Consider the following 27,286-nt stretch of genomic DNA (forward strand, 5'->3'; position numbering starts at 1 on the left):
CTACACCGATGACCCATCACTTTTCATGAATGACATGCAAAACGTTCTCTAACATTAGTCTTTTGGAAAACAATCCAGACACACTAATCCACTAATAACTATTTAAAAATTTATATAATATTAAAGAGGTGCCTAAGACCTTGAATACTGTACATTCAAATCAGCAGATAAATAGTTGATGGAAGTCAGTCACTTTTAGGTATCTCTCATTGCATGTTATATTTTTGTGTTTTTCGATAACCTTACTTTTTGAGTCTAGTGTGCTATTTTAATTTCCTTTACTTTTAAAAGATCTGGATTTACCACTTTCTATTAAACACTGACAGAGTTGAAATGACTGCTGGAAAATTTAATTTGTGTTGTCGTCATTGCGTCAGTGGAGTTTGCAACATGGCACATCTCAAACAGCACAGTGATTGGAGTGAAGGATATAAAAGTGGCAAAAAAAAGTCTAGTAAAATTTTTTTTTTTTAAATAAACTTTAGTGAACAGTTTTAGCATAGAACTAAGATCCTAATTTTCTGAGCTATAATAAATAAATGGCTGTGTTCAACAATTAACCCAGGTGCCCCAAGCCATTTGTTTCTACCAGTACACTGACAAAGTATGTAAAAGTATCTCTCCGGGGATAATAGTTGCAAAATAATACATAGACATTATCAGTGCTTACTCTGTCTCATCTAGAATCTAGACAAGTCTGAGTTAGATCACTGTTGTGGGCGCTGGAGCTTGTCCACGAGTATCCGCCTGCTCATGCTGCTGTGATTAATTCAGTCACTGTAGCCAGCTGCCAATAATGACAGTCGCCCTGCTGTCGGACCAGTAAGTCAGACAGCAGCACTCAATACACATCACTTCTCTGCATTTCGCAAGAGTGTCCTTACCTTCTAATCCCATCTCAAATTTGTGCAGAACTTTTCATATCTGCTTTTAGATGATCTGACAACATGGTTGAAACCTGTGCTGGATTATAGAACCCGTAATAAGGTTCATATGGCTGACCTCTGAAATGCTACTTACAGTGGTGGGCAAAAGTTTACATACCCCAACAGAATGTTTCGTTTCTTGCCTATTTCTAAGAGAAATTGAATGATAATACACAAAAACCTTTATTTCACTTGTGGTTAATGGTTGGCTGAAGCTATTTATTGCATTCATTACTGCGTTTACTCTTTGAAAACCATGAAAACAACAAAAACTACCTAAATGACCCTGATCAAAAGTTTACATACCCCTGTGAATTGGCCTGAAAACCTGTACACAATTTGACAAACAGGACTGAAAGGCAATTAAAGGCAACTACCTTCACCTGTGATCTGTTTTCTTCTAATTAGTGGGTGAAAATAAAAAAGTCAATAAATTGCTGGACTTTTGAGAGAACCTTTTATCCCTCATCCAGTGCTGCGCGTCATCTTTGAGATTGAGCCATGGGAAAATCAAAGGAATTGTCAAAGGACGTGCGTGAAAAGGTAGTTGAACTTTATAAATCAGGGAAGGGATATAAGAAAATATCAAAGCGATTAAAAATGTCAGTCAGCACTGTTCAAACAATAATCAAGAAGTGGAAAGTCAGGGGCTCTGTAGACACCAAAGCCCGTTCAGGTAGACCAAGAAAAATTTCACCCACCACTGCTAGAAGAATTGTGCGTGATGTAAAGAAGCAGCCCCAAATAACATCTGGTGAACTTCGAGATTCTCTGAAACAAGTTGATGTGGATGTTTCAAAGAGTACAATTAGGAGACTCTTGAGAAGAAATGGGCTGCATGGGAGAGTTACCAGAAGAAAGCACCTTCTACGCAAATGCCACAAAGAAGCCCGTCTACGATATGCCAGACTGCACAGAGACACACCCCAAACCTTCTGGCAAAAAGTTGTGTGGAGTGATGAGACCAAAATTGAACTTTTTGGGCACAACACTAAACGCTACATCTGGCGAGGAATCAACAAGGCCTGTGATGAAAAGTACACCATTCCCACAGTGAAACATGGTGGTGGATCTCTGATGTTTTGGGGATGTGTGAACTACAAAGGCACTGGAAATTTGGTAAGAGTTGATGGCAGGATGAATGCAGTCACTTATCAAAAAATACTGGAGGAAAATCTACACGCCTCAGCCCGGAAGCTACGCATAGGACGAACTTGGACATTCCAGCACGACAATGATCCAAAACACAAGGCCAAATCAACTTGTCAGTGGCTACAACAGCATAAAGTGAAGGTCTTAGAGTGGCCATCTCAGTCTCCTGACCTCAACATTATTGAGCCACTCTGGGGAGACCTCAAACGTGCAGTCCATGCAAGACAGCCCCAGACTTTACAGGAACTGGAGGCTTTTTGCCAAGAAGAATGGGCAGCTTTACCATCTGAAAAGATAAAGAGACTCATTGACAACTATCACAAAAGACTTCAAGCTGTTATTGATGTTAAAGGGTGAAATACACAGTATTAAGAATTGGGGTATGTAAACTTTTGATCAGGGTCATTTGTGTAGTTTTTTTGTTGTCATAATGGTTTAAAAAGAGTTAACATTTTCTTGACAATAAATGGCTTCAGCCAACCATTAACCCACAAGTGAAATAAAGGTTTTTGTGTATTATCATTCAATTTCTCTTAGAAATAGCCAAGAAACAAAACATTCTGCTGGGGTATGTAAACTTTTGCCCACCACTGTAACTCAGCTGTGACTTTTTAACTCCTGCTGTTAAGGGGTGTCCCTATCATGTCCAGAGCAAGCTATGTGAGCGAGGGAAAACCTTAAGGCAATCAGATAATTATCCAAGCATGAAGCTTATAACTGTACTTATCATTCAATAGTTTTGTTGGTGCTTCCAAAAATATCATGAACACATGTTTATAATTCGGGGCGGCACGGCGGTGTAGTGGTTAGCACTGTTGCCTCACAGCAAGAAGGTCCTGGGTTCGAGCCCAGCGGCCAATGAGGGCCTTTCTGTGTGGAGTTTGCATGTTCTCCCCATGTCTGTGTGGGTTTCCTCCGGGTGCTCTGGTTTCCCCCACAGTCCAAAGACATGCAGGTTAGGCTAATTGGTGGCTCTAAATTGACCGTAAGTGTGAATGGTTGTTTGTCTCTATGTGTTAGCCCTGCAATGACCTGGCAACTTGTCCAGGGTGTACCCCGCCTCTCACCCACAGTCAGCTGGGATAGGCTCCAGCTTGCCTGCAACCCTGTACAGGATAAGCGGCTACAGATAATGGACGGATGGATGAATAATTCTAGTGTTCTGAGATTAGGGCTAAAACAAACATTTTTAGCAAAATAACTGCAAAAAATACAAATTATTCATGCCACTTTCTTTGGCCCACCGCAGTGTCAATGCAACTCCAAGCTTCTTAGAGTGAGCACTGAGCACAAAGGCAGAGGAAAACACTACAACACTCACAAGGAATTTAGCTATTTAAAAAAAAAAAAAAAGACTACAAATGGTTGAGGACTTGGATGCCTGAAACAGTCCTCTCTCATTCAGGTGGAACCTTTAACTGAACACCACAAATATGTGGCTGGTTTCACATGGAGACTCTGACATGGTGTGGTGTTTGGTTTGGCTGCAGTGATTGTATTTTTCATGACAGCACTTTTCAGCAGCCAGTCTTCTGTACATCAAATCTGCCGTCTGTTTCGTTTAGGAAAAAAGGAAAACATTGAACACAGATCCTCCCATGCAACACGATTGTCAGCTACACCTAAGCAACCACAAGGGCATGAGGACATACACTGCATAAATCATAGCAATGTTCCTCACTGTAATTTAAAACCGTAAATTCCAGTAACAGCATCTGTAATTATCCACACAGTCGATATAAAATGCAACATTGAAAAGTACATATATCTGGCCTAATATACGTCACTGTACCATACGGAGTACAAAAATAATAATGTTCTGTCAAGTCAAGTTTTAATTTCATACTATCCTCCCAATGTACACTGATTTGGGATATTTGACTTGCAGAGGCTTCCACTGCACAAAGAAGTAGTCAGCAAAGTGGTAAAGGATCTTTCCAGACAGGGAGAGGCTTTCCACACGGCAAATACTCTCCACATACACCAGCAAAACCCTCTTGAGCCCCAGGATTCCCAAGAGCAATCCAGCTGCACACAGAGGTATGCACGTCCCAGGCCCATTACACAGCACCTGAAAAACACACACACAAACAAACAGGACCACCTTAGGTTCCATTTGCAAGCATCTGCAGTGAAATCAGGAACTCTGATCAGTTCATGAGTATGTAGGTCAAAACTGAAAGTTGAAATATGAAAGAGTTTAGACTGGAGAAAAGGAGTAGCACAGGAAAGCAATCAGACTGCAGTGGAAAGCAGCCATGGGATCTGGAGAATCCATCACCACACTGAACAGCAAGCTAGGAGCTGGGTACACATTAAGCAAGGAATAATTCACCCTGAATGCAACTGGCAATGACTGTCAGGAAGCAAATATATCAGTTATGAAACAGAAAAATTAAAGTGACCAGTGAGTGAGTACATGAAATGATTCTGTAATCAGAATTGCTGGACCTGTCATATACTTCATCACGCTTGGGGGGGGGGGGGATTTGCACTTCACATGTTCTTGCAGGGGCGGCACGGTGGTGTAGTGGTTAATGCTGTCGCCTCACAGCAAGAAGGTCCGGGTTCGAGCCCCGTGGCCGGCAAGGACTTTTCTGTGCGGAGTTTGCATGTTCTGCCCGTGTCCGCGTGGGTTTCATCCGGGTGCTCCGGTTTCCCCCCACAGTCCAAAGACATGCAGGTTAGGTTAACTGGTGACTCTAAATTGAGCGTAGGTGTGAATGTGAGTGTGAATGGTTGTCTGTGTCTATGTGTCAGCCCTGTGATGACCTGGCGACTTGTCCAGGGTGTACCCCGCCTTTCGCCCGTAGTCAGCTGGGATAGGTTCCAGCTTGCCTGCGACCCTGTAGAACAGGATAAAGCGGCTAGAGATAATGAGATGAGATGTTCTTGCAGGTTTACCTTTTGCAATAGTCACCTAACAGTGAGAAGTCGACTCCCAGCTCTAAAGATGCTTTGGCTTGTGTGCCGAGAGCCGAGACCATTTGCTGTGGGTATCAGCCAGGCTGTAATAAATCTGCTGCCAGCAAGATGCAAACATAGACATAACGTAAGCCTTCAACACAAAATCAATCATCGTCCATGGATGTGAAAGAAAAAGTAGTTCGAAAGTAAATATTTCCTTTTTATGAAAGAAAAGTCCCCCCCCACCCCCAGACAGCATTCTCCTGCAGTTTTCTGATAAGGTGCTGCCAAAAAAATTCCTTGGCACTTACAGACGTACAAAAATAAAGACTAAAGGGTCAGAAGTACAACACGCTAACACCTCCGTTATAACTCCTGTTTCACATGACATCGTTCTGGAAAATATGTGCCACTTGCTGTGTTCGAGTACTACTAAAGTGGATCAGGCTGGTGCATGTCTCCAGCACCGGGGAGGACAGGCAGAGATGGTAAACACTTCCTGCAGCACATCATCTTCATAAACCAGTGAGGAAAATTCCTCAGAATGTTCACACATCTGGACCTTTCTACACCATGTCTCACCCAATAGACAGAGAGACAGACAGACATACAAACATTCCGAATGAATCTGGCTTCTCACACAGCCAACTTTCTATGAAAAAGAGTAAACCTCACACAAACCAGACTTTCTCACTCTCACACAAGTATTCAGAGCAAGTGGGTCCTTGTGCATTTTCATCCGCCAAGTTTTTGAGAAACTGCATATAACCTGAACCCTTGTGGTGAGCCAATTTAAGAGGAAAAATTGTTTCCTACTCATTAATGCTGAAACATGCTAGCACAAGTGCCTCTGCTCACATATACACTTCACTGGAATCTGACTTTGACATCAATATATAATGACCTCAGTCAGAGCTATAGCTCAGGAAACCCAACTACGAGTTCTCACACAGATAACGAGGCTCATGACGAGTCTGACAACAACCTGATGAGGTAATCACGCCCTACGACAAGTGAGAGACATGACACTGAACAGAGAGTGACACCAGGTGAAAGTATGAGTCAGTTAGTGTGTCTCATTTTCTCACCTTCTCTCTCAGTCTGAGTGAGATACGAGTCAGCACACACCCAATTACACAGCCACTGCGAGGACCATAAAAAAATGTCAAGTACCATCAGGATCTGAGATTAGGAATAGGAATGCCCAGACAGCAACTAGACTGATATTTCATGAAAGTCAGACAGAAACTGAAAAGCTTGTATTAATAATCAAGTGGTAATAGACCCGACATACAAATGGGTCACAAATAAAGGAACTGCTGGTAAGCTATAGAGATCTTGCAGTCACGTGACCGGAAAGTACACAGCCGCCATCTTGTCGGTCAACAGCACAGCTGAATACTGCTGCACTCGTGTACAGAATGGATCAATTTCAACCGACGGACTACACGGCTCATTTTTCTAATGAACAGATAACTAGATACATGTCTAAAATAAATGATCTACAGATTAGTGACCCTTATGGCTTTCCGGACGGAGTTTTCACGACCGTGTCAGTGGATGTTGAACTGCCAGCGGAATACCCAGACGTGTATAATTACCTCATCAACTTTCCCTCGCTGTTCAGTAGTGAAGCACTGCGTGCTTATAAATCTCTGGACAGTTATCTTTACAGAAATTCAGGATTTGTCAGCGACTCAGATGTGGCATCTTGTAAACAAGAAAATGATCCTCACTGGATGGGTAAGTCACTTAAGTATTGAGTATAGCACTGACCAGCCGATTATAGAATAGAATAAGGTAATTCCAGCTGTAATTCCAAATCGTCCATGTTGTTTACCTGGCGTTGGAGAGGTAGAGGCTTAGCAGTGGAGATTTGAGTAGCTGTTTTCTGAGCTTAGTCAACAGGCCGCTCTGCAGCCTCGCTTTTGCTTCCACTCCCGGCACCGCCTCCTTAGCTTTGCTTCCAATAACAATCCACGGAGACCCTGCTGGTCTCGCTATCTCATCTGGAATGTTTTTTTTTTTTTTTCTCGTCCGGAATGTTGTGCATGCGATGGAAATCGCTACAAACCGTCATTTTCTGCTGGAAACCAATGTCCAGTAAGTCCATACGGTTGTAGTGGATATTGAAGTCCGGTACAGACGAACAACATGCAAAAATACACACAAAAAACATAAAAAACGTGCACAGGTAGGGAGAGCTTGTAGCCGCAGCCGTTGTAGTAGAATTGTATATAGTAGGGTTTTCCAGAAGAAAAGGTAGAAGCAGAAGTAGAACCAGAAGTAGAAGTAGAAGGCGGAAATATGGCGTTTGACCGACAAGATGGCGTCTGTCACAATCTGGATCGGCTGTGACGTCACATGCAAGTGCTCCATAGGGAGCATTTAGCTGGCTTTCAGCAACCGCACTCTTCACGACAATCATCGAAACATCAACTGAGGGAAGACCTTTCTGTACTACTGGGCTGCAGACTTGTAGTACTCAAGTCTAGGACTCGGACTCGGGTCTGACTCGTGCCCTAATTTTAAGGACTTGTGACTCGACTTGGACTTGCGCACTGATGACTCGGACTCGTGCATTAACTGCATTTGGACTCGTAAATTGGAGACGAGGACTCAGATTTTTTTTTTGTAACATGCCATAATAATTTGGCATAAGACATTTATATCCACATTAATTTTTGTACTAATTTCGCACAAGAGTGTCACACCTGCGCACCTTGGCGCATGCATCAGATAGACTGTCGGGCGCACTCTGGACAGCACGCGCGCTGTAAACAACTCACACATGCACAGGATTAAGGCGCAATCAGCACGCCCATATAAAAACTGTGAAAATGCAATTACTTTGTGAAGTACTGAGTTGCGTTGCTGACACATTACCGAGCCTTATTTCCTTGTTTGGTTTCCTGATCCCTGTTTCTCGTCTTTGATTCTGCCGAGTCTACGATAGCCTGTTTGTGCCTCACTCGACCTGCTGCCTGTTTCACTGTTTTACGATTTTGCCTGCCGTTCTGGATTGTTTATGTCTTCACATCTTCTGTACTTACATCCATCTCCCAACCATCTTAGAGAGAATACTTTGCACTCCCTGATAAAGAGAAGCACATTCACCTGTTCATGTGCCATGTTTCAGGAACACACTAATGTTAATGGCACTAAAATGACCACCGTCAAATGATGCGGATGGAGTCTTGTTCTGGGACTCGACTCGGATCAACAGTGGACTTGACTCAAAATTTTTTATGACTTGGACTTGAACGCGGGGACGCGAGGCTGGACTCGGACTCGAGGTGTAGTGACTCGACTACAACACTGCTGGGCTGTACATTAAGTATTCCTATTGAGATGATACTAACAGACTTCTCCGTTTCAAAGCCACAGTTGAGTGAGCAGGTGAATAAACGTGAAACTAATTATAATCAAAACAAATCTCATTTCATTAAACCGAAGCTGCATCTCCAGGAGCGCTCTTCTCTCCAAGGCCCAAACACACTGCTACATCATCTCCTGCTGTTCTCTAAAACATTCTGTAATTGCACATCTATTTTACACAGACATCTGTTCTTTTTGTGATGTGTGTTGTTTCAAGTAACTTGATACATTCTGGGTCACGTTAAAGGAGAATTTGCATTAAAAAAATTGCCAGTGTAAAAAAGCGCATGTTATGTTCAAAGATTTTTATATTTTTAGATGCAGATCTTAATATCTAACTACCATCCTTAAAAATCTGAAGAGGAAATCCTTCAGTCATTCCAGGCATCACAAGGAAGGAATGGAACAAAATATCAAATACCATGTTGGAATCTTCCTTAAAACACTCAACAGGCAACTCTATTCCATTCTCCAACAATTTCCTAATAAGGCTAAAATAAAACATATGGGGCTGAGACACAGAGTGGATGCTAAAAAAAAAAATAGACCCCTGAAAAGAGGAGCTCAGCAGAAAGGAGCCACACTGGAACGCCACAAAGCTGGACCGCTCACCATGCAGCGCTCAAGCCACTGTCATTTGTTTTTGGAAAACATATGAACTGGATAACCCCCTCCTCTTCTTGAGCCCGATTTTCCACACAAGGAAAATTGTCTCTCACATAGAACAGATGGAATGTAGAAAAAAAAAATCTTTCCTACTTTCTGCATGTGTGGGACTTCATTCAGATACCAATGAAAACATGCACCGAGTCTCCTGTAGCTTACTTTTGATTTAATCTTACACTCAATGATAAATCACACTAATTTTCATTAAAACGGCACCTTGAAGCATCTTGGCACAAGATATGTCAGAATCGGCTCTTAAGATGGTGATAAATTGAACAGGTTTGTTCAATTTCGCAGCCCTCATTTTGGAATATCTGTAATCTATCGTAGTCAAACTCGAGGCCTGTGTACCAAATGTGGTTCATTGAACTTGTAAAAAAAATAATAATAATAATACTGAAATGGTCCATATTACTTATTATTCAATATTTTTGCACTAGGGCGGCACGGTGGTGTAGTGGTTAGCACTGTCACCTCACAGCAAGAAGGTCCGGGTTCGAGCCCCGTGGCCGGCGAGGGCCTTTCTGTGCGGAGTTTGCATGTTCTCCCCGTGTCTGCGTGGGTTTCCTCCGGGTGCTCCGGTTTCCCCCACAGTCCAAAGACATGCAGGTTAGGTTAACTGGTGACTCTAAATTGACCGTAGGTGTGAATGTGAGTGTGAATGGTTGTCTGTGTCTATGTGTCAGCCCTGTGATGACCTGGCGACTTGTCCAGGGTGTACCCCGCCTTTCGCCCGTAGTCAGCTGGGATAGGCTCCAGCTTGCCTGCGACCCTGTAGAACAGGATAAAGCGGCTAGAGATAATGAGATGAGATTTTTGCACTAGTATCCACACTCGACTTAATGTTCAAACCACCACTGTACTGTGTACATGGGCTCACGCCTCAAAGTCCTGAAACACTGGTTAAAATTGGCATCTGTGTCTAAACAAACAAACAAACAAACAAACAAACAAACAAACTGAAATATGGCAGGTTCTGGCCTTTACTATGATTCAATAATTGACTCCAAATACCAAAATGACGAGACCAGTGTGGAGACCTTTAAAAAAAAAAAAAAATTTGTGGACACACAAAATTTAGGACATCACACCCATATATGGGTCTTCCCCAAACTGTTGCCACAAGGTCGGACAATTACATAGGATGACTTTGTATGCAATTTTCCTTCACTGGAACTAAGGGCATACTCACACTAGGCACAGTTGCCTTGTACAGACATCAGAGCCTAACCTCACTAATGTTCTTGTGGCTGAATGGGCAAATCCCCACAGCCACACTCCAAAATCGGACTGCCACTCCAAAGGCAGAAAGCATTCCCAAAACAACAGAGGTTATTATAACAGCAAATGGGGAGTTGTGTCAAGTGAGGAGACCTGGGGTGCAGCTGGTGTTCCAATTCATCAAAAAGCTGTTCATTTGAAGTCAGTGCTTGGGCCAGTTGAGTTCTTTCACATCAACCTTGGTAAACCATGTCTTTATGAACACCTTGCTTTGTTCACAGGGGCATTATTATGGAACACGTTTGGCCCCTTAGTTCCAGTTAAGCAAAATTTTAATGCTACAGCATACAAAGACAATGGCATGGGTGAGTTGCATGTGTATGAAGATACCACTGACATGGCAGTATATACTGGGATTTTAGAGGGACATATGTGGCCATCAAGGCAACGTCTCTTCACGGGAAGGCCATGATTTTTTTCAGCAGGACAATGCCAGGCCTCATTCTGCACAGGCTACAACAGCATGGCTTCATAGACACAGAGTACGTGTGCTTGACTGGCCTGCTGCCAGTCCAGAACTCCTATTGAGAATGTATGGTGAATCATGAAGACGAGAATCAGACAACAGCGGCCACAGACTGTTGAGCAGCTGAAGTCTTGTATCAAGCAAGAATGGACAAAAATTCCAATTGCAAAACTGCAACAATTCATATCCTCAGATTCCATACGATTAAAGAGTGTTATTAAAAGGAAAGGTGATGCAACAATGGTAATAATGCCACTGTCACAACTTTATTTATTTTTGAGTGTGTTGCAGGCATCAAATCCTAACTTTGTTTATATTAAAAAAAAATACAATTAAGCTGAAGGGCTTTAGATGGCTTCGCAGCTATTTCCAGGCACATTTTTGTGAGCTTCAAAGGCCAAATTACACAAGACATTAGTTGCTAATTACACTACAAAGTCAATATAATTTACAAGAAAATATCAGAAGATTCAAGAAAAACATGCTTAAAGTGGGACCCAAGAAAACAATAGCACACACAGGTCAGTTCCATGTCTAGAAAAAGTATGGGGGGGCCAAAGATGTTCCAGTTGGTTACAACTTACTGGGACTCAGATATAGGTACTATAATAGCACTCATGAAACAAGTCAACAATGACTACTTTTTATACTATGTTTATAATAAGTCTAAGAAATTTAGTAATTAACAACTATTCTTACATAGAGTTAAAATGTTGAGTACGAGATTCCAAGTAACTTTGTAACAAAAAGATTTTTAAAAATGACTCAAAACTAGACACGGTAATATCATTTGGCATTCAGACTAAAACCTGCTGGACTAGAACTTAGAAAATAGAAGAAAATAAAAACTCTTAAAATATAAATCTCCATCCTACAAAGCATATGACTGACTGTCATTCTTATTATGAATAAAAAAAATGCATGTAATAACAACATAACCACTGATTGTTAGTTTGGCACTTAACATAATACTGTACTGTAAAGTTTCATGTAAACTGAACTCTTAATCACCTGACTGGATCAATCAGATGCTGTCAACCCGAAAACACTAGTTCAACTGCATTGTGCAATAAAAACAACAGTGAATACTGAGTGTATTATCTTTTTTAGTGTGCCACTTGGGGAGAGGGAGGTGTTTGTACATTGTGGCAGGGCTAGGACCTTTGGTGGCTGAGTTATGAATTTTTAAATCCCCGTACGCATGAGCGGTTGGAGCAAGGGCTCGTGCTAAAGCTTTCCACTATCCGTGCTCACTCCTGACGTCGGATCGGGCTGAATCTGAGCTTGATCGAAAGGTCTCGGGGAGACGGATGTGCCTGTGAAGTTTGGCGGGGCTTGGACCATCGGTGGTCGAGTTATGAATTTTTAAGAGCTGGATCAAATTAAAGTTTTCAGTGAGCAGTGCCTGTGCTGGTTTGAAAGGTCTCAGGGAGAGGGAGGTGCCTGTAAATTTTGGCAGGGCTAGGATCATCGGTGGCCGAGTCATGAATTTTTCTATTCGGGCCCCCATTTCACAGGCCATGTTACGACAATGTATTCACCCAGTGTAACATTTGGAAGAAAATTAGAAGTAGATTAGACCCATATCTTTACAATTTTTCATGGACCATCAGGTTTGATGCTTTTGAAATACAGACGGACACATTCGAATGATTTTTTATCGGCCATCCGATCCGATGCTTTTGAAATATAGATGGACAAATGCGAAAATTACCGGTAAATGTCCGCTGGTGCGGTCTCATTTCCCACACTGATATTTTAGTTTCTTCAAAGTAGCCACCGTTTACCTTGATGCTTTGCACACTATTATAGTAGTAATCCATATTATGGAAATAACCGCTCAACTAAGTAAAGAGAAACGACAGTCCATCATTACTTTAAGACATGAAGTGTCTTTTAATTAATAAAAATAAAGAAAAAAATCACCAACGGATTAGAACGCGTTAGCTCATGGCCGTCACAAAAATGCTCATGTGACGCAGGCAGAATTTGAGTTTGACACCCCTGCTCTTATCCATGATATAACTCATGAAGATCCAGGAAACCGAGCATGCTGCCTTAAAACAAACCTAGCAATTTACAGTATAGATTCCCATGACCTAAGGTTACTGGCTTTCAGAACAACTGGTCAATAAGCCATTTTCTCAATGGCTATAAATGAATGAACCATCCTCCACTGGCTCAGACAGACTGCATTACATTTTGCCTGTTCAGACACTGTCAGGCTCTTGGATTGTGCTGACACATCTGGAGGTGGTGGGCTGTGCTAAGGGGGTGCTGTGATTCATACATGTCCTTTTATGGCAAACTGAGCTTTAAGACCACCCCCTTATTACTCCCCGCCTACCTGAACTGACCCCCTAGATCCTTCTGATGCCTCCTGAGAATGCAGCCCCCACAGCCGCTCTCCGTTCACACACATGCTCAAGTTTGGTAAAAACAAACAGAGGGGGAGATTTAAGTCATGCTAAGGAATGCAGGCACACAATATAGACCGGTGCGTCAGACGTCACCAGACATAAATTACAACACTTCAGCCAATGATTCAAGAGTGGTAAAAGGGGATAAAATCCCAAAATACGGCACTTCTAAATCAGGAGCAGCACGATTAATTGGACATGAGTTAAATGTTATAACATTCCTGAGATTAAACAGGTAAGTATTCAGACAGTAACTATAAATATCTAAATAGCATTAATGTAAATCTGATGTGACAAAAGTAAAATTGCAGACAGCAAGTCCATTTTATTATTTTCAAAAAGGCCTGGCCGTCCTGATTGCTCTTCCACCCATTTTGAACACGCGTCACAGAAAGCAAAAGTGGAAAAAGACGATTAGGAATAAACAAATGCCTCTAATTAGAAATTAGAGAAACAGTAGGGCTGCTTCCTTTGATATGCCAGGCAGCTACTTTCCCATGCTGAGGTCTCGCGCTCTCTCGTTCACTCCCACCCTCTATCCTGCTTAATCACACCCCACCCTGTCCAGGCCAGTACAGAAACCCGATGCTATGAAGCGCTTCCTCCCTTTTCTCTCTTTATGTTTCACAGCTGGAGCTGAGGAGCCAGTCAGGCCCTGCCACAGTCTGACAGCGAAACTCCCGCTCCCAACTGTAGGAAGAGGGGAGAACGAGGCATTGTCTCACTTCTACTCCCCCTCCTTCATTCTCCTCCATCTGTTTATCTTCCTGTTTCTGTATACTTTTCTTTATGCCTTTCACTTAGTTGGGGACAGGCTGAGGATTGGCAGATATTTTGATTCTTAGTACCACAGATATGGCTTGATATGGCACAGTATCAAAATGGAAAAAAAAAAAAAAAACGCACAATTGACTGATTTCACGTTTACAGAGTTCGCAAATGGAATGCCCAACCTCAAAATAGCATTGTGTAGCCATTACTGAACAAAGAATGCCATGTGACATTAACAAGTAGGTCCCGAAACCATTGGAAAATTTTAACTAGCCCTTTTTGCGAGGCTACAAAGTCCGCTATGACTGAAGAAAAACCGGACAATTTCTCTGTGTAATTGCCCCTTTCTAAATATTATGCTCCGCAAGACGAAAACAGCAGACATGCTGTAAAGTGTGCAGGATTTGAGATGTCTTTCATTTTCTTGAACTAAAGGCTATATGGCCTTTTGGAGTCCTATAAAATGAAAGCCAAGAGGATTGGCAGTTACAGATGCCTTTTTGTTTAAAATATATGTTTGACCATTTCCCCAATGTTTCTCAGGTCACAAAACTTTGCTCTACATCAACTGAGGGGAAGCCATGGCCTAATGGTTAGAGAAGCAGCTTTGGGAACAAAAGGTTGCTGGTTTGATTCCCTGGACCAGCAGGAATGGCTGAAGTGCCCTTGAGCAAGGCACCTAACCCCCAACTGCTCCCCAGGCTGCTCTGGGCATGTTGTATGTCGTTCTGGAGAAGCGCGTCTGCTAAATGCCATTAATGTAATGTAATTAATGTAATGCTTACTTTCATTTTGTAATTAAGACTTGAAGTGGTACAGTATCACAACTGCAGCTTCTCATTAAGTCATACTGTTTGCTTTCCATATGTAAATTCATTAACTGCCTTATTTTGATTTGGCACATGTCAAGGCTACGGCCTGTATCGCAGATGTATGAAAAGCAAAGCAGAAGAGGATTATGACATCTAGTGGTGATAGCACACAGGAGATGTCTCTCAAGTTGTGTTCACACTGAGAACTCCTGTAAAATGGCACTACCCCATCCCACTCTGTCTCACAGAGCTAGTCATCAGCCATATAAGCAGTTGCTTAGAACCCAAACACTACAAGATCAATTGCAGTATCAATTTTCCACATTTCTTTTTTTTACCAACTTAATGCACATATTCAGTAAAAGATGCATACTACTGAGGTAAACGATATTGTAAAAATATATTAATATATGATATACCAAAAATATGCTACATGCCCAGATGTATGTGACCTCCTGACCATCACACTGATACGTGGTTCTTCCCCAAACTGTTGCTACAAAGTTGGATGAACACAACTGTATAGATCAGGGGTCACCAAACTTTTTTCTCTGGGGGCCACATTGTCGCTCCTGACTGTGATGGGGGGCCGGGGTCGGGTCAGCTATATAACACAGAATTGTATGACCCAGACAAATATAACCACCAGCAGGCCTCATTGTGTAGTAGAGATTACTAGCCTGGCACAGCCATCCCCACTACTACAGTATACCAACACTACTATATCCCCCACTACTATATCCACACTACTACAATATACCAACACTACTATATCAACACTACTATATCAACACTACTACAATATATCAACACTACTATATCCACACTACTATATCCACACTAGATTCCTGGCACATATTTGTTTATCTTTACTAGTGGTTTGTAAAAGTAGTAATCGAGTCTTCACACTTTGTTTTAATTTGAAATACCACAGATATTCCATTTATTTATTTTCTAATAAAAATAACATCAAAGCTGTCAAGGTAAGAAACATCTGCCTAGTTGAGGTCAGGGCCGTTGACAGCTTTGGCTGGGCCCGGGACAAAATAATCTGAGTGGGGCCCCCCCAAATAATCTGAGTGCCCCCCCACACACATACACGCGCGCACGCACATCGCCATACAGCAACCACCCACACCCAACCCCTCTTTTCACAGTCTCCATTCACTCCAACCCTTAAATAACAGGTATTCCAAGCCCATTATAACAGTCAACCATTTTATTTCAACATTTCAACATATTTACAGTTTGAACATTTCCTTAGTCTGCAACTATTCAGGTGCGAAATGCAATGCGCCGGACTTTTGCTGTGGCAAAGTCGTCAATAAGGTCATTGAAGTCCAGCTTCTTTGCAAGTTCGCGCTCTATAGAGAACATAGCCAGCCCATTGAGCCTCTCCTGTGACATGTTTAAGCGCAGGTAGTTGATAAACCAAAATGATTGTTTACGGGATGGAACTGGGCCTCAATGAGAACGGAGTTATGGCTTTCCCAAAATCTGAACATAGAAGCATCACCACTAGTGATGTGTACAGTGAGTTTTTCAGTGTATTTTTTTGTCATGTTTTTCATAAACGTCCTTTCCGTACTCGATTTAGAATGTTATAAAAAAAAAAATGACACCCTCCCAACCACGTAACATTAGCCTATCTGACCTGGGGGCTGACACGTTTATTACGGATAAACCAAAAGGATTACAACGTTCCCTGGATATAGAACTGGACCGAGAAGATTTCAAAATCTTAACGTGTAAGCAACAACAATAAAACAGAGGTTGTTTTATTCATTTAGGGCTTATTAGGCTACTTTCATTAATTGCGCTTTTCATACAGGCCTATCATTTTTCACTTGAGCAAGGGAATTGTTTGAAGAGTATCCAGTCTAAGTGAAAGTTTAATGTTTTGCAACAGACTAACCTCAAAACACCCCATTTATAGCCCATTCGTTACATTAAACTCTATCTAGCTGGCAGTTTCACATGCCGTCGTATCTACACGGGATGATTTCCAACAAAATAAGGTTTAATTAACAAGAGGCAGCGTTCCACGGGCTTTCAGCTAACCGGAGTCCAGCTCAGCGCAGCTCAGCAAGCGTGCCTAAAACATTTGGATATGATTGCCACATACATATACACATACAAACAGCCACTCAAATCTCCACTGCCAAGCCTCTACCTCTCCAACGCCAGATCCATGTAAACAACACGGACGATTTGGAATTACCTTATTCTATTCTATAATCGGCTGGTCAGTGCTATACTCAATACTTAAGTGACTTACCCATCCAGTGAGGATTATTTTGTTTACAAGATGACACATCTGAGTCGCTGACAAATCCTGAATTTCTGTAAAGATAACTGTGCAGAGGTTTATAAGCACGCAGTGCTTCACCACTGAACAGCGAGGGAAAGTTAATGAGGTAATCATACACGTCCGGGTATTCCGCTGGCAGTTCAAAATCCGGTCGTGAAAACTCCGTCCGGAAAGCCATAAGGGTCACAAATCTGTAGATCGTTTATTTTAGACATGTATCTAGTTGTCTGTTCATTAGAAAAATGAGCCGTGTAGTCCGTCGGTTGAAATTGATCCATTCTGTACACGAGTGCAGCAGTATTCAGCGGTGTTTTTGACCGACACGATGGCGGTTGTGTACTTTCCGGTCACGTGACTGCAAGATCTCTATAGTGCCGTGTTATTTGGCGCCTTAATCAAAGACCAAACCATTTCTGCATTAGGGGTGGTACGTGGGTTCTTGAATCTATTTTCAAAGACAATAAAGGCAAAAGAACCAGAAATCATTCATTGAATGCAAATATAGCACATTTTCCTCCCCCAAATCAATACATTTTGAAATGAAACAGAATGATTAATGGCATCTTCATGAGGGACCAGTTCTGGGCCCCCCCTCATGCCTGGGCCCGGGACAAAATACCCGGTTGTCCGCCCCTGTCGACGGCCCTGGTTGAGGTGATTGACACTGGCAAAGGTGAGTGGAAAATTATAAATTGTAGGCAGGCCTGTTGATATTATTAATATTAATAATAATTGTGTGCAGCACTTAATAAAGGTCAAATAAATAGGCCTATAAAATAAATACATTAAAAAAAACAGTGAAATTATAATAATATGAGCAATAGATCAATAGATCACAGCAGTTGTGCTGTGTCCTGCACGTCATTGCTCTCATCCATGGCCAAAGCAAAAACTCGAATTCTGATGCTTTCTCATTCAGCTGGTCATACACGGTGTCCCCCAAATCTTCAGTTCGCCTGGTCATAGTAGGTGCGGAGAGACTCACCGCGTTAAGCGCATCCTTCTTGTCGGGACACACCTCCTCGGCCACAGCAAGCATGCATACTTTAACAGAGTCCCCACCAGTAAACGGCTTTCCATGGCTAGCTAGTTGGTGAGCTACCTTATAGCTAGCTCAGACAGCAGCCTGGTTGATCTGGGTTTGGCGAAGGAATACATTCTGTTGTGCAGCCAGTCTGCATTTCATCCTCCGAATCCTGTCTTCTCTTTTTTGCCCTCGCAAACTAGCATACTCTTTGTGGTGGGTTTCATAGTGACGACGCAGATTATATTCTTTGAAAACCGATACACTTTCTTTACATACAAGACAAACTGCATGGTCCTTACACTGAACGAAAAAATAATCGGTGGTCCACTGTTCTTTAAAAACTCTGCACACTCTGTCAGCTTTTTGCTTACCGCTAGCCATTTTGCTGTCCTGAACACTGCCAGTTCTCTGCGCGTGCGCTACATGTCACTGCTTGATCGCGAGCATATGACGAAAATTCGGAAAATATGAATAGTTCATTTTATAACTAAATATCAATTTTAATTGATAAAATCAACAAAATACAAGATGCAGACATGTTATTATTTGCCAAAAAGCAATTTAAAAAAATAGGCCATGACCACTTTTGGGGATTGCCTCATAGGGCCGGTTCAAGTGGTGGGGGGCAGAGGGGCTGGTGGGCTGGTCAAAGGGGGGTGGCGGGCTGGAGTCGGCCTGCGGGCCGTAGTTTGGTGACCCTGGTATAGTCAGTCTTTGTATGCTTTAACATTAAGAATTCCCCTTTACTCAAACTAAGGGGCCCAAACCTTCCTCATCATGACAAGGACCCTGTGCACAAAGCGAACTCCATGAAGACATGCTTCATCAAGGTTGGAGTTGAACTCGAAGTGGCCTACACAGAGCCCTGACCTCAACCCCACTCAAAACTTTTGGGATGAACTGGATTTTGATTACACCCCAGGACTCCTTACCCAACATCAATGCCTGACCTCACTAATGCTCTAGTGACTGAACGAACACAAATCCCCACAGCCACACTCCAAAATCGAGTGGACAGCCTTTCCAGAAGAGTGGAGATTATTATAACAGCAAAGTGGAACTAAATCTGGAATGTAATTTAAACACGCACATATGGGTGAGATGGTCAGGTGTCCACAAACATTTGGCCATAGAGTGTATGACGTACCATATTTTTCTACTTAAACCTGCTGGCAATCACCTGACTATGCATAACATGGTGGCTATTACTTGGTGACATTGGTTGGTTAAATCCGTTTTCAAAAGCATTAACCCTTCAGGGCAGGGTAAAAAAGAAAAAGGGCTTTGGGAGCAGTTTAGCTTGTGGAGTAAGTGTATGCAGAATCATAGATTAGGTCTATGTCCCCTTAAACAGAAGATAAAACATGATGACTATTACTGAAGCATTTGGATCACTCGATTTCTTAAATTAAATTTCATATTTCCTCCTGAATTTGTATACTTTCACCACTGTAGGTATCGTCCTCTTGACCCCAGCCTGGCATCCCACTGGGGGACGCGCTCCTTGTTGACCCATGCAATGAGCGATGTGGTATGATATATGTAAGTAATTAGTCATGAGATCTTTCAGTTGTTCCCATACTATTGCTAATATGGTTTCAGTACTGGTGGTCGCAACTCCTACTAGCAACCGCAGTGTTCATCGATTGTAAAGTATCTGATGCCATATAGCAGGGGTGTCCAAACTGATCCATAAAGGGCCATGTGGCTGCAGGTTTTCATTCCAGCCATGCAGCAGCACACCTGACTTGGCTCATTCAATCAACTGAACTGTCTTCACACAGTCAAATACTTGCAGCCACACCCGCCCTTAATTAAAGGGTGGGTGTGTCAGTTGATTGAATAAGCCAAATTAGGTGTGCTGCTGCATGGCTGGAATGAAAACCTGCAGCCACATGGCCCTTTATGGATCAGTTTGGACACCCCTGCCATATAGCCATCGTGTGCCACTACCATACAACTGATCTGTTGGTGTACGCCAGTGTAACAGACGACGTCCTGCTGCCAACGCCGTGTTTATAACCGTATCCCTGGTTCTGGGAGGCTTAGGGCGTACTGACACTTGCCCAAGGTGAGCACCCAGACTAGTGGAGGGAAGGAGTCACCTTATTTCTCCATTCTAGACCAGCTCCAAGCAAAGTCTAGCCACTGCCCTAGACGGGAAGACCAGCACTTAAATATGTGGACCAGCTACGGAAAGACTCTGGATTGTCCACTGAGGAATTGAAAACCATCATGGATGACCGTGAAGAATGGGGGAAACTAGTTCATGGTGTCCAAGCGCACTCGAACTAAGACGGTATCTTCCACTAGCTGCAGGTAGTTGATAAACAGTTTAAATGAACGTGACTGTATAAAGGTTTTTGGGTTTCCTGTATGGTATACTTGGCTATAACTGCGAGTTGGCCTAGTGGTTAGCGTGTCTGCCTCTTGATCGGGAGCTCGTGAGTTCTACTCACAGTCGGGTCATACCAAAGACCATTGTAAAAATGGTACCTACTGCCGTCTGGCAAGGCACGCTGCAATACAGATGTGAGTAGGGAGTCAAACTCTCACGGTTACCAGAGGACTAGCCCCCCACTGTAACCCTAGCTATGTAATAGGCGAGAGGCCGAGAGCTACGTAAACAGAGATCGGCACCGCCCTATGAGCCACATACTTGGCTATAAACAGTGACTTTCAGTCGTTCATGCTGCTGTAATCGATTGTCAATTGCTAGAGCACGGCTATCTGTGTCATCACGAGTGCACTCCCCTGCAGTGTCAGGGATATCACAAGTCTGTAGTAGCATGTATGTTGTAGGACCTTTTTAAATTCTTGCCTAGGGTATTATAGATTTATACACCTGCCCTGGGGCTAGCCAGGACTAAAGTTAAGACAATATATATTTATTCTATCCACATTCACTGGATATGAGCAATCGCACGCTCCGATTGGCTACGCTACTACTAAGCTATCAGCTCATATACCATAAGTAGAGAAAAACAAAATGACAGAGCATGTTGCTGAACCAACTGAGGACGAAATAAAAACTCTACTTGAAAACAAATCCCCCCCAAAATACAAAAAAAGTGCAACAAAATATGGAATGAATGCATCTGATGTTAAGAACATATCTTTTTTTTTTTCAAGAATTATTATTATTATAATATTTTTCAGGCGGCACGGTGGTGTAGTGGTTAGTGCTGTCGCCTCACAGCAAGAAGGTCCGGGTTCGAGCCCCGTGGCCGGCGAGGGCCTTTCTGTGTGGAGTTTGCATGTTCTCCCCGTGTCCGCGTGGGTTTCCTCCGGGTGCTCCGGTTTCCCCCCACAGTCCAAAGACATGCAGGTTAGGTTAACTGGTGACTCTAAATTGACCGTAGGTGTGAATGTGAGTGTGAATGGTTGTCTGTGTCTATGTGTCAGCCCTGTGATGACCTGGCAACTTGTCCAGGGTGTACCCCGCCTTTCGCCTGTAGTCAGCTGGGATAGGCTCCAGCTTGCCTGTGACCCTGTAGAACAGGATAAAGCGGCTAGAGATAATGAGATAACATTTTTCACAAATTGCTACTGTCATTTTGCCGGTTTGTTTCCATTCTAAGTGGAAATTATTTTGTCAGACGTTTCGTATAAAGCTTTTATTCATCGAAATTGCAAAAAGTAAAAATAAAAATGCTCTGTTTCTCAAAATCCAGTGAATGTGGATATAATAAAACATTCCACTCAATCTCATCGTACATGGCTTATAGCCAACTTGCCGCTATGCACCTCGTCGGCTATCAGCTCATGTACGACTCAATTTCATGGAATAACTTATATATATGTTTAGTAACACAACCATGAAGCCATGAAATCAGCAGATTGGTAAGGAGGCATAATGACTTACACTGTGTGCACAATTATTAGGCAAGTGAGTACTCTGACCCTACCATTATTTCTATGCATGTTTTTCAACCGCAAGCTAGATACACTTGAATGCTAATTGGATTTAAGCATTCTCAGGTGGTATTTGTGTAATGAGGGAGGGTGTGACCTAAAGTCATTAATACCCTATATTAAGGTGTGCATAATTATTAGGCAGCTTCTTTATCTCAGGCAAAATGGGCCAAAAAAGAGATTTAACAGACACTGAAAAGACAAAAATTGTAAAATGCCTATCAGAGGGATGCAGCACTCTTGAAATAGCTAAGCTATAGAAATGTGAGCACAGAACAATCAAACGTTTTGTTGCAAATAGTCAACAGGGTCGCAAAAAATGTGTGGAGAAGAAAAGACACAAATTAACCGCAAAAGACTTGAGAAGGATTAAACATGAAGCTACCAGGAACCCATTATCCTCCAGTGCCACAATATTCTAGAACTGCAACCGACCTGGAGTGTCCAGAAGGACAAGGTGTTCGGTGCTCAGAGACATGGCCAAGGTAAGGAAGGCTGAAACACGACCACCACTAAACAAGACTCACAAGTTGAAATGTCAAGATTGGGCCAAGAAATATCTGAAGACAGATTTTCCAAAGGTTTTATGGATGGATGAAATGAGAGTGACTCTGGATAGACCAGATGGATGGGCCCATAGCTGGATAACTAATGGACACAGGGCACTTTGACTCAGACACCAGCAAGGTGGTGGAGGGGTAATGGCATGGGCTGCTATTATTAAGGATGAGCTAGTTTGACCATTTCAGGTTGAAGATGGACTTAACATCAACTCCCAAACCTACTGCCAGTTTCTAAAAGATACATTCTTCAAGCAGTGGTATGGGAAGAAGTCTGCATCATTCAAGAAGGCCATGATTGTTATGCAGAACAATGCACCATCACATGCACCCAAGTACTCCACTGCTTGGCGAGCCCACAAAGGCCTTAAAGATGACAAAGTAATGACATGGCCCCCTTCCTCACCACCCTATTGAGTACTTGTGGCCCCTTCTTAAGCATGAGATTTACAGCGAGGGAAGACAATACACCACTCTGAATAGCATTTGGGAGGCCATGGTTGCTCCTGCACAAAAAGTTGATCGTCAACAAATCAAAAAACTAACAGACTGGATGGAAGGCTCATGGCAGTTATTGAAAAGAAGGGTGGCTATATTGGTCACTGAATATTTTTGAAATGCTAGAAGTGTTTATTTGTTACACTGAAAATTAAAATAAACAAGTGAGATGGGAAACTTTAAGCTTTTCATTTAGTTGCATAATAATTCTGCACACTAAATGTTGCCTAATAATTCTGCACACTTGTATATTCCCCTGAGAAGGCCTAAACTCCCCTTTCCTTTGTTAATCATTCTGGTTTTAGGTTTATTAACAATTTGGATTGACTGAGAGCACTGTATTTGTTCAACGATAAAATTAATCATCAGGAATACAACTTGCCTAATAATTGTGCACACAGTGTAATATTGAGCTCCTTCTCATCAGCAAAATATTGAAAGCTAAGGAAAAAACTCCCAACCTCTTTCACCCACAAAACAGGGCTGAAGCCATTCAAAGAAAATAAGTACAGTGTCTTGAAAAAGTATTCATACCCCTTGAACTTTTTCACATTTTTCCACCTTACAACCACAAACTTAAGTTTTTTATTGAGATTTTATGTGATAGACCAACACAGAGTAGCACATAATTGTGAAGTGAAACAAAAATGATAAATGGTCTTCAAAATTTTAAACAAATAAAAATCTGAAAAATGTGGTGTGCATTAGTATTCAGCCCCCTGTACTCTGATACCTCTAAATACAATCCAGTGCAATAAATTGCCTTCAGAAGTCATCTAATTAGTTAATAGAGTCCTACTGTGTGTAATTTACTCTCAGCATAAATACACTTGTTCTGTGAAGGCCTCAGTGGTTTGTTAGAGAACACTGAAGAACAAACAGCATCATGAAGACCAAAGAACTCACCAGACAGGTCAGGGATAAAGTTCTGGAGAAGTTTAAAGCAGGGTTAGGTTATAGAAAAATATCCCAAGCTCTGAACATCTCAAGAAGCATTGTTCAATCCATCATTCAAAAATGGAAAAAGTATGGCACAACTGCAAACCTACCAAGACATGGCCGTCCACCCAAACTGACAGATTGAGCAAGGAGAGCACTGGCCAGAGAAGCAGCCAAGAGGCCCATGATCACTCTGGAGGAGCTGCAGAAATCCACAGCTCAGGTGGGAGAATCTGTGTACAGGACAACTATAAGTCGTACACTCCACAAATCTGGCCTTTTTGGAAGAGTGGCAAGAAGAAAGCCATTGTTGAAAGACAGGCATAAGAAGCCCCGTTTGCAGTTTGCCAGAAGCCATGTAGGGGACGCAGCAAACATGTGGAAGAAGGTGCTTTGGTCAGATGAGACCAAAGTTGAACTTTTTGGCCTAAATGCAAAGCGCTATGTGTGGCGGAAAACTAACACTGCTCATCACCCTGCACACACCATCCCCACTGTGAAACATGGTGGTGGCAGCATCATGCTATGGGGATGCTTTTCTTCAGCAGGGACAGGGAAGCTGGTCAGAGTTGATGGGAAGATGGATGGAGCTAAATACAGGGCAATCCTGGAAGAAAACCTGTTGGAGGCTGCAAAAGACTTGAGACTGGGAAGGAGATTCACCTTCCAGCAAGACAGTGACCCTAAACATACAGCCAGAGCTACAATGGAATGGTTTAGATCAAAGAATACTCATGTGTTAGAATGGCCCAGTCGAAGGCCAGACCCAAATCCCATTGAGCATCTGTGGCAAGACTTGAAAACTGCTGTTCACAGACGCTCTCCATCCAATCTGGCTGAGCTTGAGCTATTTTGCAAAGAAGAATGGGCAAAAATTTCAGTGTCTAGATGTGCAAAGCTGGCAGAGACATACCACAAAAGACTTGCAGCTGTAATTGCAGCAAAATGTGGCTTTACAAAGTCTTGACGCAGGGGGGCTGAATACATCACATTACATCACATTTTTCAGATTTTTATTTGTTTAAAATTTTGAAGACCATTTATCATTTTCTTTTCACGTCACAATTATGTGCTACTCTGTGTTGGTCTGTCACATAAAATCTCAATAAAAACTTTTAAGTTCGTGGTTGTAAGGTGGAAAAATGTGAAAAAGTTCAAGGGGTATGAATACTTTTTCAAGACACTGTATAAATATGTGAAGAATTTTCTATCAAAGCCTCAAACAGCAATTAGCCAAGCTGAAGAAAGGAATTCAGTGGAAAGTTACTGAGGCTGTGGGATCTCTTGGTACTGCAGGGAAAACGTACCATATCAGGTCTTAGTCTGAAGACCAGAGGAAGTGAGTAGAGCAGAGCGTACAGAGTACTGAGCACAGAGGAGCTCCACGACTGACGAACTTCTCGACTGCGTGGGATCCGGTGAATGGTGAACTGAGATGGAACAAAAAAGAGAAGCCACATGATGCACTGTACAACATAACTGGTGCAACTATTATTATGGACAGGTCTATTAATTATGATACAAAGGAGGAAATGTTAGCAAAAAGGCACGTATTGAAAATATCTCTCGGAGCTGGAAAGTGCAAATGACTTCCACAAAGAAAATCTTACATAGATTTTTTTTTTGTTATAATGCAAACTAGAGCATTACAGAAAAGAAGAATGATTCCATCTGCTGGTCATAAGGGAATCTGCAGGCTATAAGGGTGCTTCCCAAAACTCGAACTGACACCTCAACCCTACCTGCTTCACCTCATGACCCAGAAATCAGTCACAGTCTGCCATCTTTAAGTATATTCCCTATTCTTAAAATACAGCCAGAGGAATCCATTAAAGATGGAGGAGGCTTCTGAAATGAGGATTAGGGGTCGACTGATTATCAGAGGGATTATCAGGCTGACTGATAATCTGGGCCAATATTCATCTTTTTTTGATTCTCGGAATAGACACAAACTTGTTTCCTTGCCAATAAAAGTATTTTTGTTATGTATGCACATATTTGATTGAGAGAAAAACAAACAAACAAAAAAACCTTCCATAGTCTGGCCCAGTGTCCCACCCACAGCATTACTGGATTGCTCCAAATGCAGATGGCATATCAAGTACAACCAATCAACACTGGCGAAGTCCGTCTCTATGTCCCACCCCAGCACTATTGGACTGGTATAAACGTGGACCACGTGTCGGGTAAACCCAAACAAACATGCTTTAATGTTGTTTGTGAGAAACCCAGGAATGAAGCAGCACCTGCATTCGCTTCCACAGTGAGAAGACCATGTCGAGGGTGAACAATGCAGTTGGCAAAAAGCGTCATTCCATCAAAAGTCATCAAACTGAAGAAAAACTTCCCACCTGACCACCTCAGGTTTGCCTAAAACTTTCCAGGGGGAAGATATAATTCTTAAGAGGAAACGAACAACATTTCGTGTCTCTACTGTCAGTAGCTTTTTCAAAAAAAAAAGTAAGGGGTGTGGGGGCCTTTTTCTAGCATCATGTATTCTTGAGTTTCACGTGACGTCACATCCGCCTCATTAGTCATTCAGAAGTTTCGCACGTGATCTACCAAAGCTCAGTTGACAAAGCGTTTGTATGGAGAAGGTGCATTGCTCGCATGAAAAATGCCTCACGCTTGCGTTGTTTTAGGTTGTTCGAATCGATCAAACCATGAAACTGAAAAAAGTTTCTTCAGGGTTCCCTGTGAACTAATAAAAAAGGGTGAACGAACACAGGGTTTCACAAAAAGACGTTGAGAAAGGTGGCTTTTGAACCTCTCACTGAAATCGAAGGGAGCCGAGTCGAAGCATGCTCGAGTTTGTAGTGATCATGTCCTGAAAGGTTTGTATGTGAGCAATTCCAGCGTTATGGACGTGACACTTGAACTCAAAATGGCAACAAATGACCCAGTGCATGTTTTATTGTCCCCCAGTATTTAAACAGGTGTTGCATATTTTAAGGCTGTACCATACTGGAGAAGTGATAGAACAAGAACAATTCCCATAGTACATCTAGGGCATGCCAGAAAATGCCAATAAAAGATGCGTTATGGATGTGACAGAAAAAGTATCACTTTTCTTGGGTGACTGTACATTTTTATCAAACTCTGTGAAATTGTAAACCTAATGTCGAAATGGAGATATCCGTTTGATAGAGGGGTCCAAGGTGAATATTAAAAAATCTTTGTTTAAAATATTTTGTATTTCATGCAAAGTTTCGGAAGGAAAAGTCAGCGTTATGGATGTGACGAAATTCCGTTATGGA

General features: G+C 42.3%; 1 protein-coding gene across 2 annotated transcripts in view; it reads right to left on the reverse strand.

Moving 5' to 3' along the window:
- Positions 1 to 2,603: 2,603 nt before the first annotated feature.
- Positions 2,604 to 27,286, reverse strand: part of alg14 (ALG14 UDP-N-acetylglucosaminyltransferase subunit) — a 41,310-nt gene continuing 16,627 nt past the window's right edge. The window contains exons 3-4 of one of the 2 annotated variants that reach the window (XM_060922105.1): positions 25,337 to 25,459; positions 2,605 to 4,149 (exon numbers count right to left, since the gene is read on the reverse strand). In XM_060922105.1, the coding sequence (XP_060778088.1) occupies positions 3,919 to 4,149; positions 25,337 to 25,459 (354 nt within the window). In that variant the 3' untranslated portion in view covers positions 2,605 to 3,918. Of the gene's footprint in view, positions 4,150 to 25,336; positions 25,460 to 27,286 lie in introns of both variants that reach the window. The other variant, XM_060922106.1, reaches the window with a different exon arrangement.

The sequence above is a fragment of the Neoarius graeffei genome, chromosome 5 (genome assembly GCF_027579695.1).
Source record: "Neoarius graeffei isolate fNeoGra1 chromosome 5, fNeoGra1.pri, whole genome shotgun sequence".
NCBI lineage: Eukaryota > Metazoa > Chordata > Actinopteri > Siluriformes > Ariidae > Neoarius > Neoarius graeffei.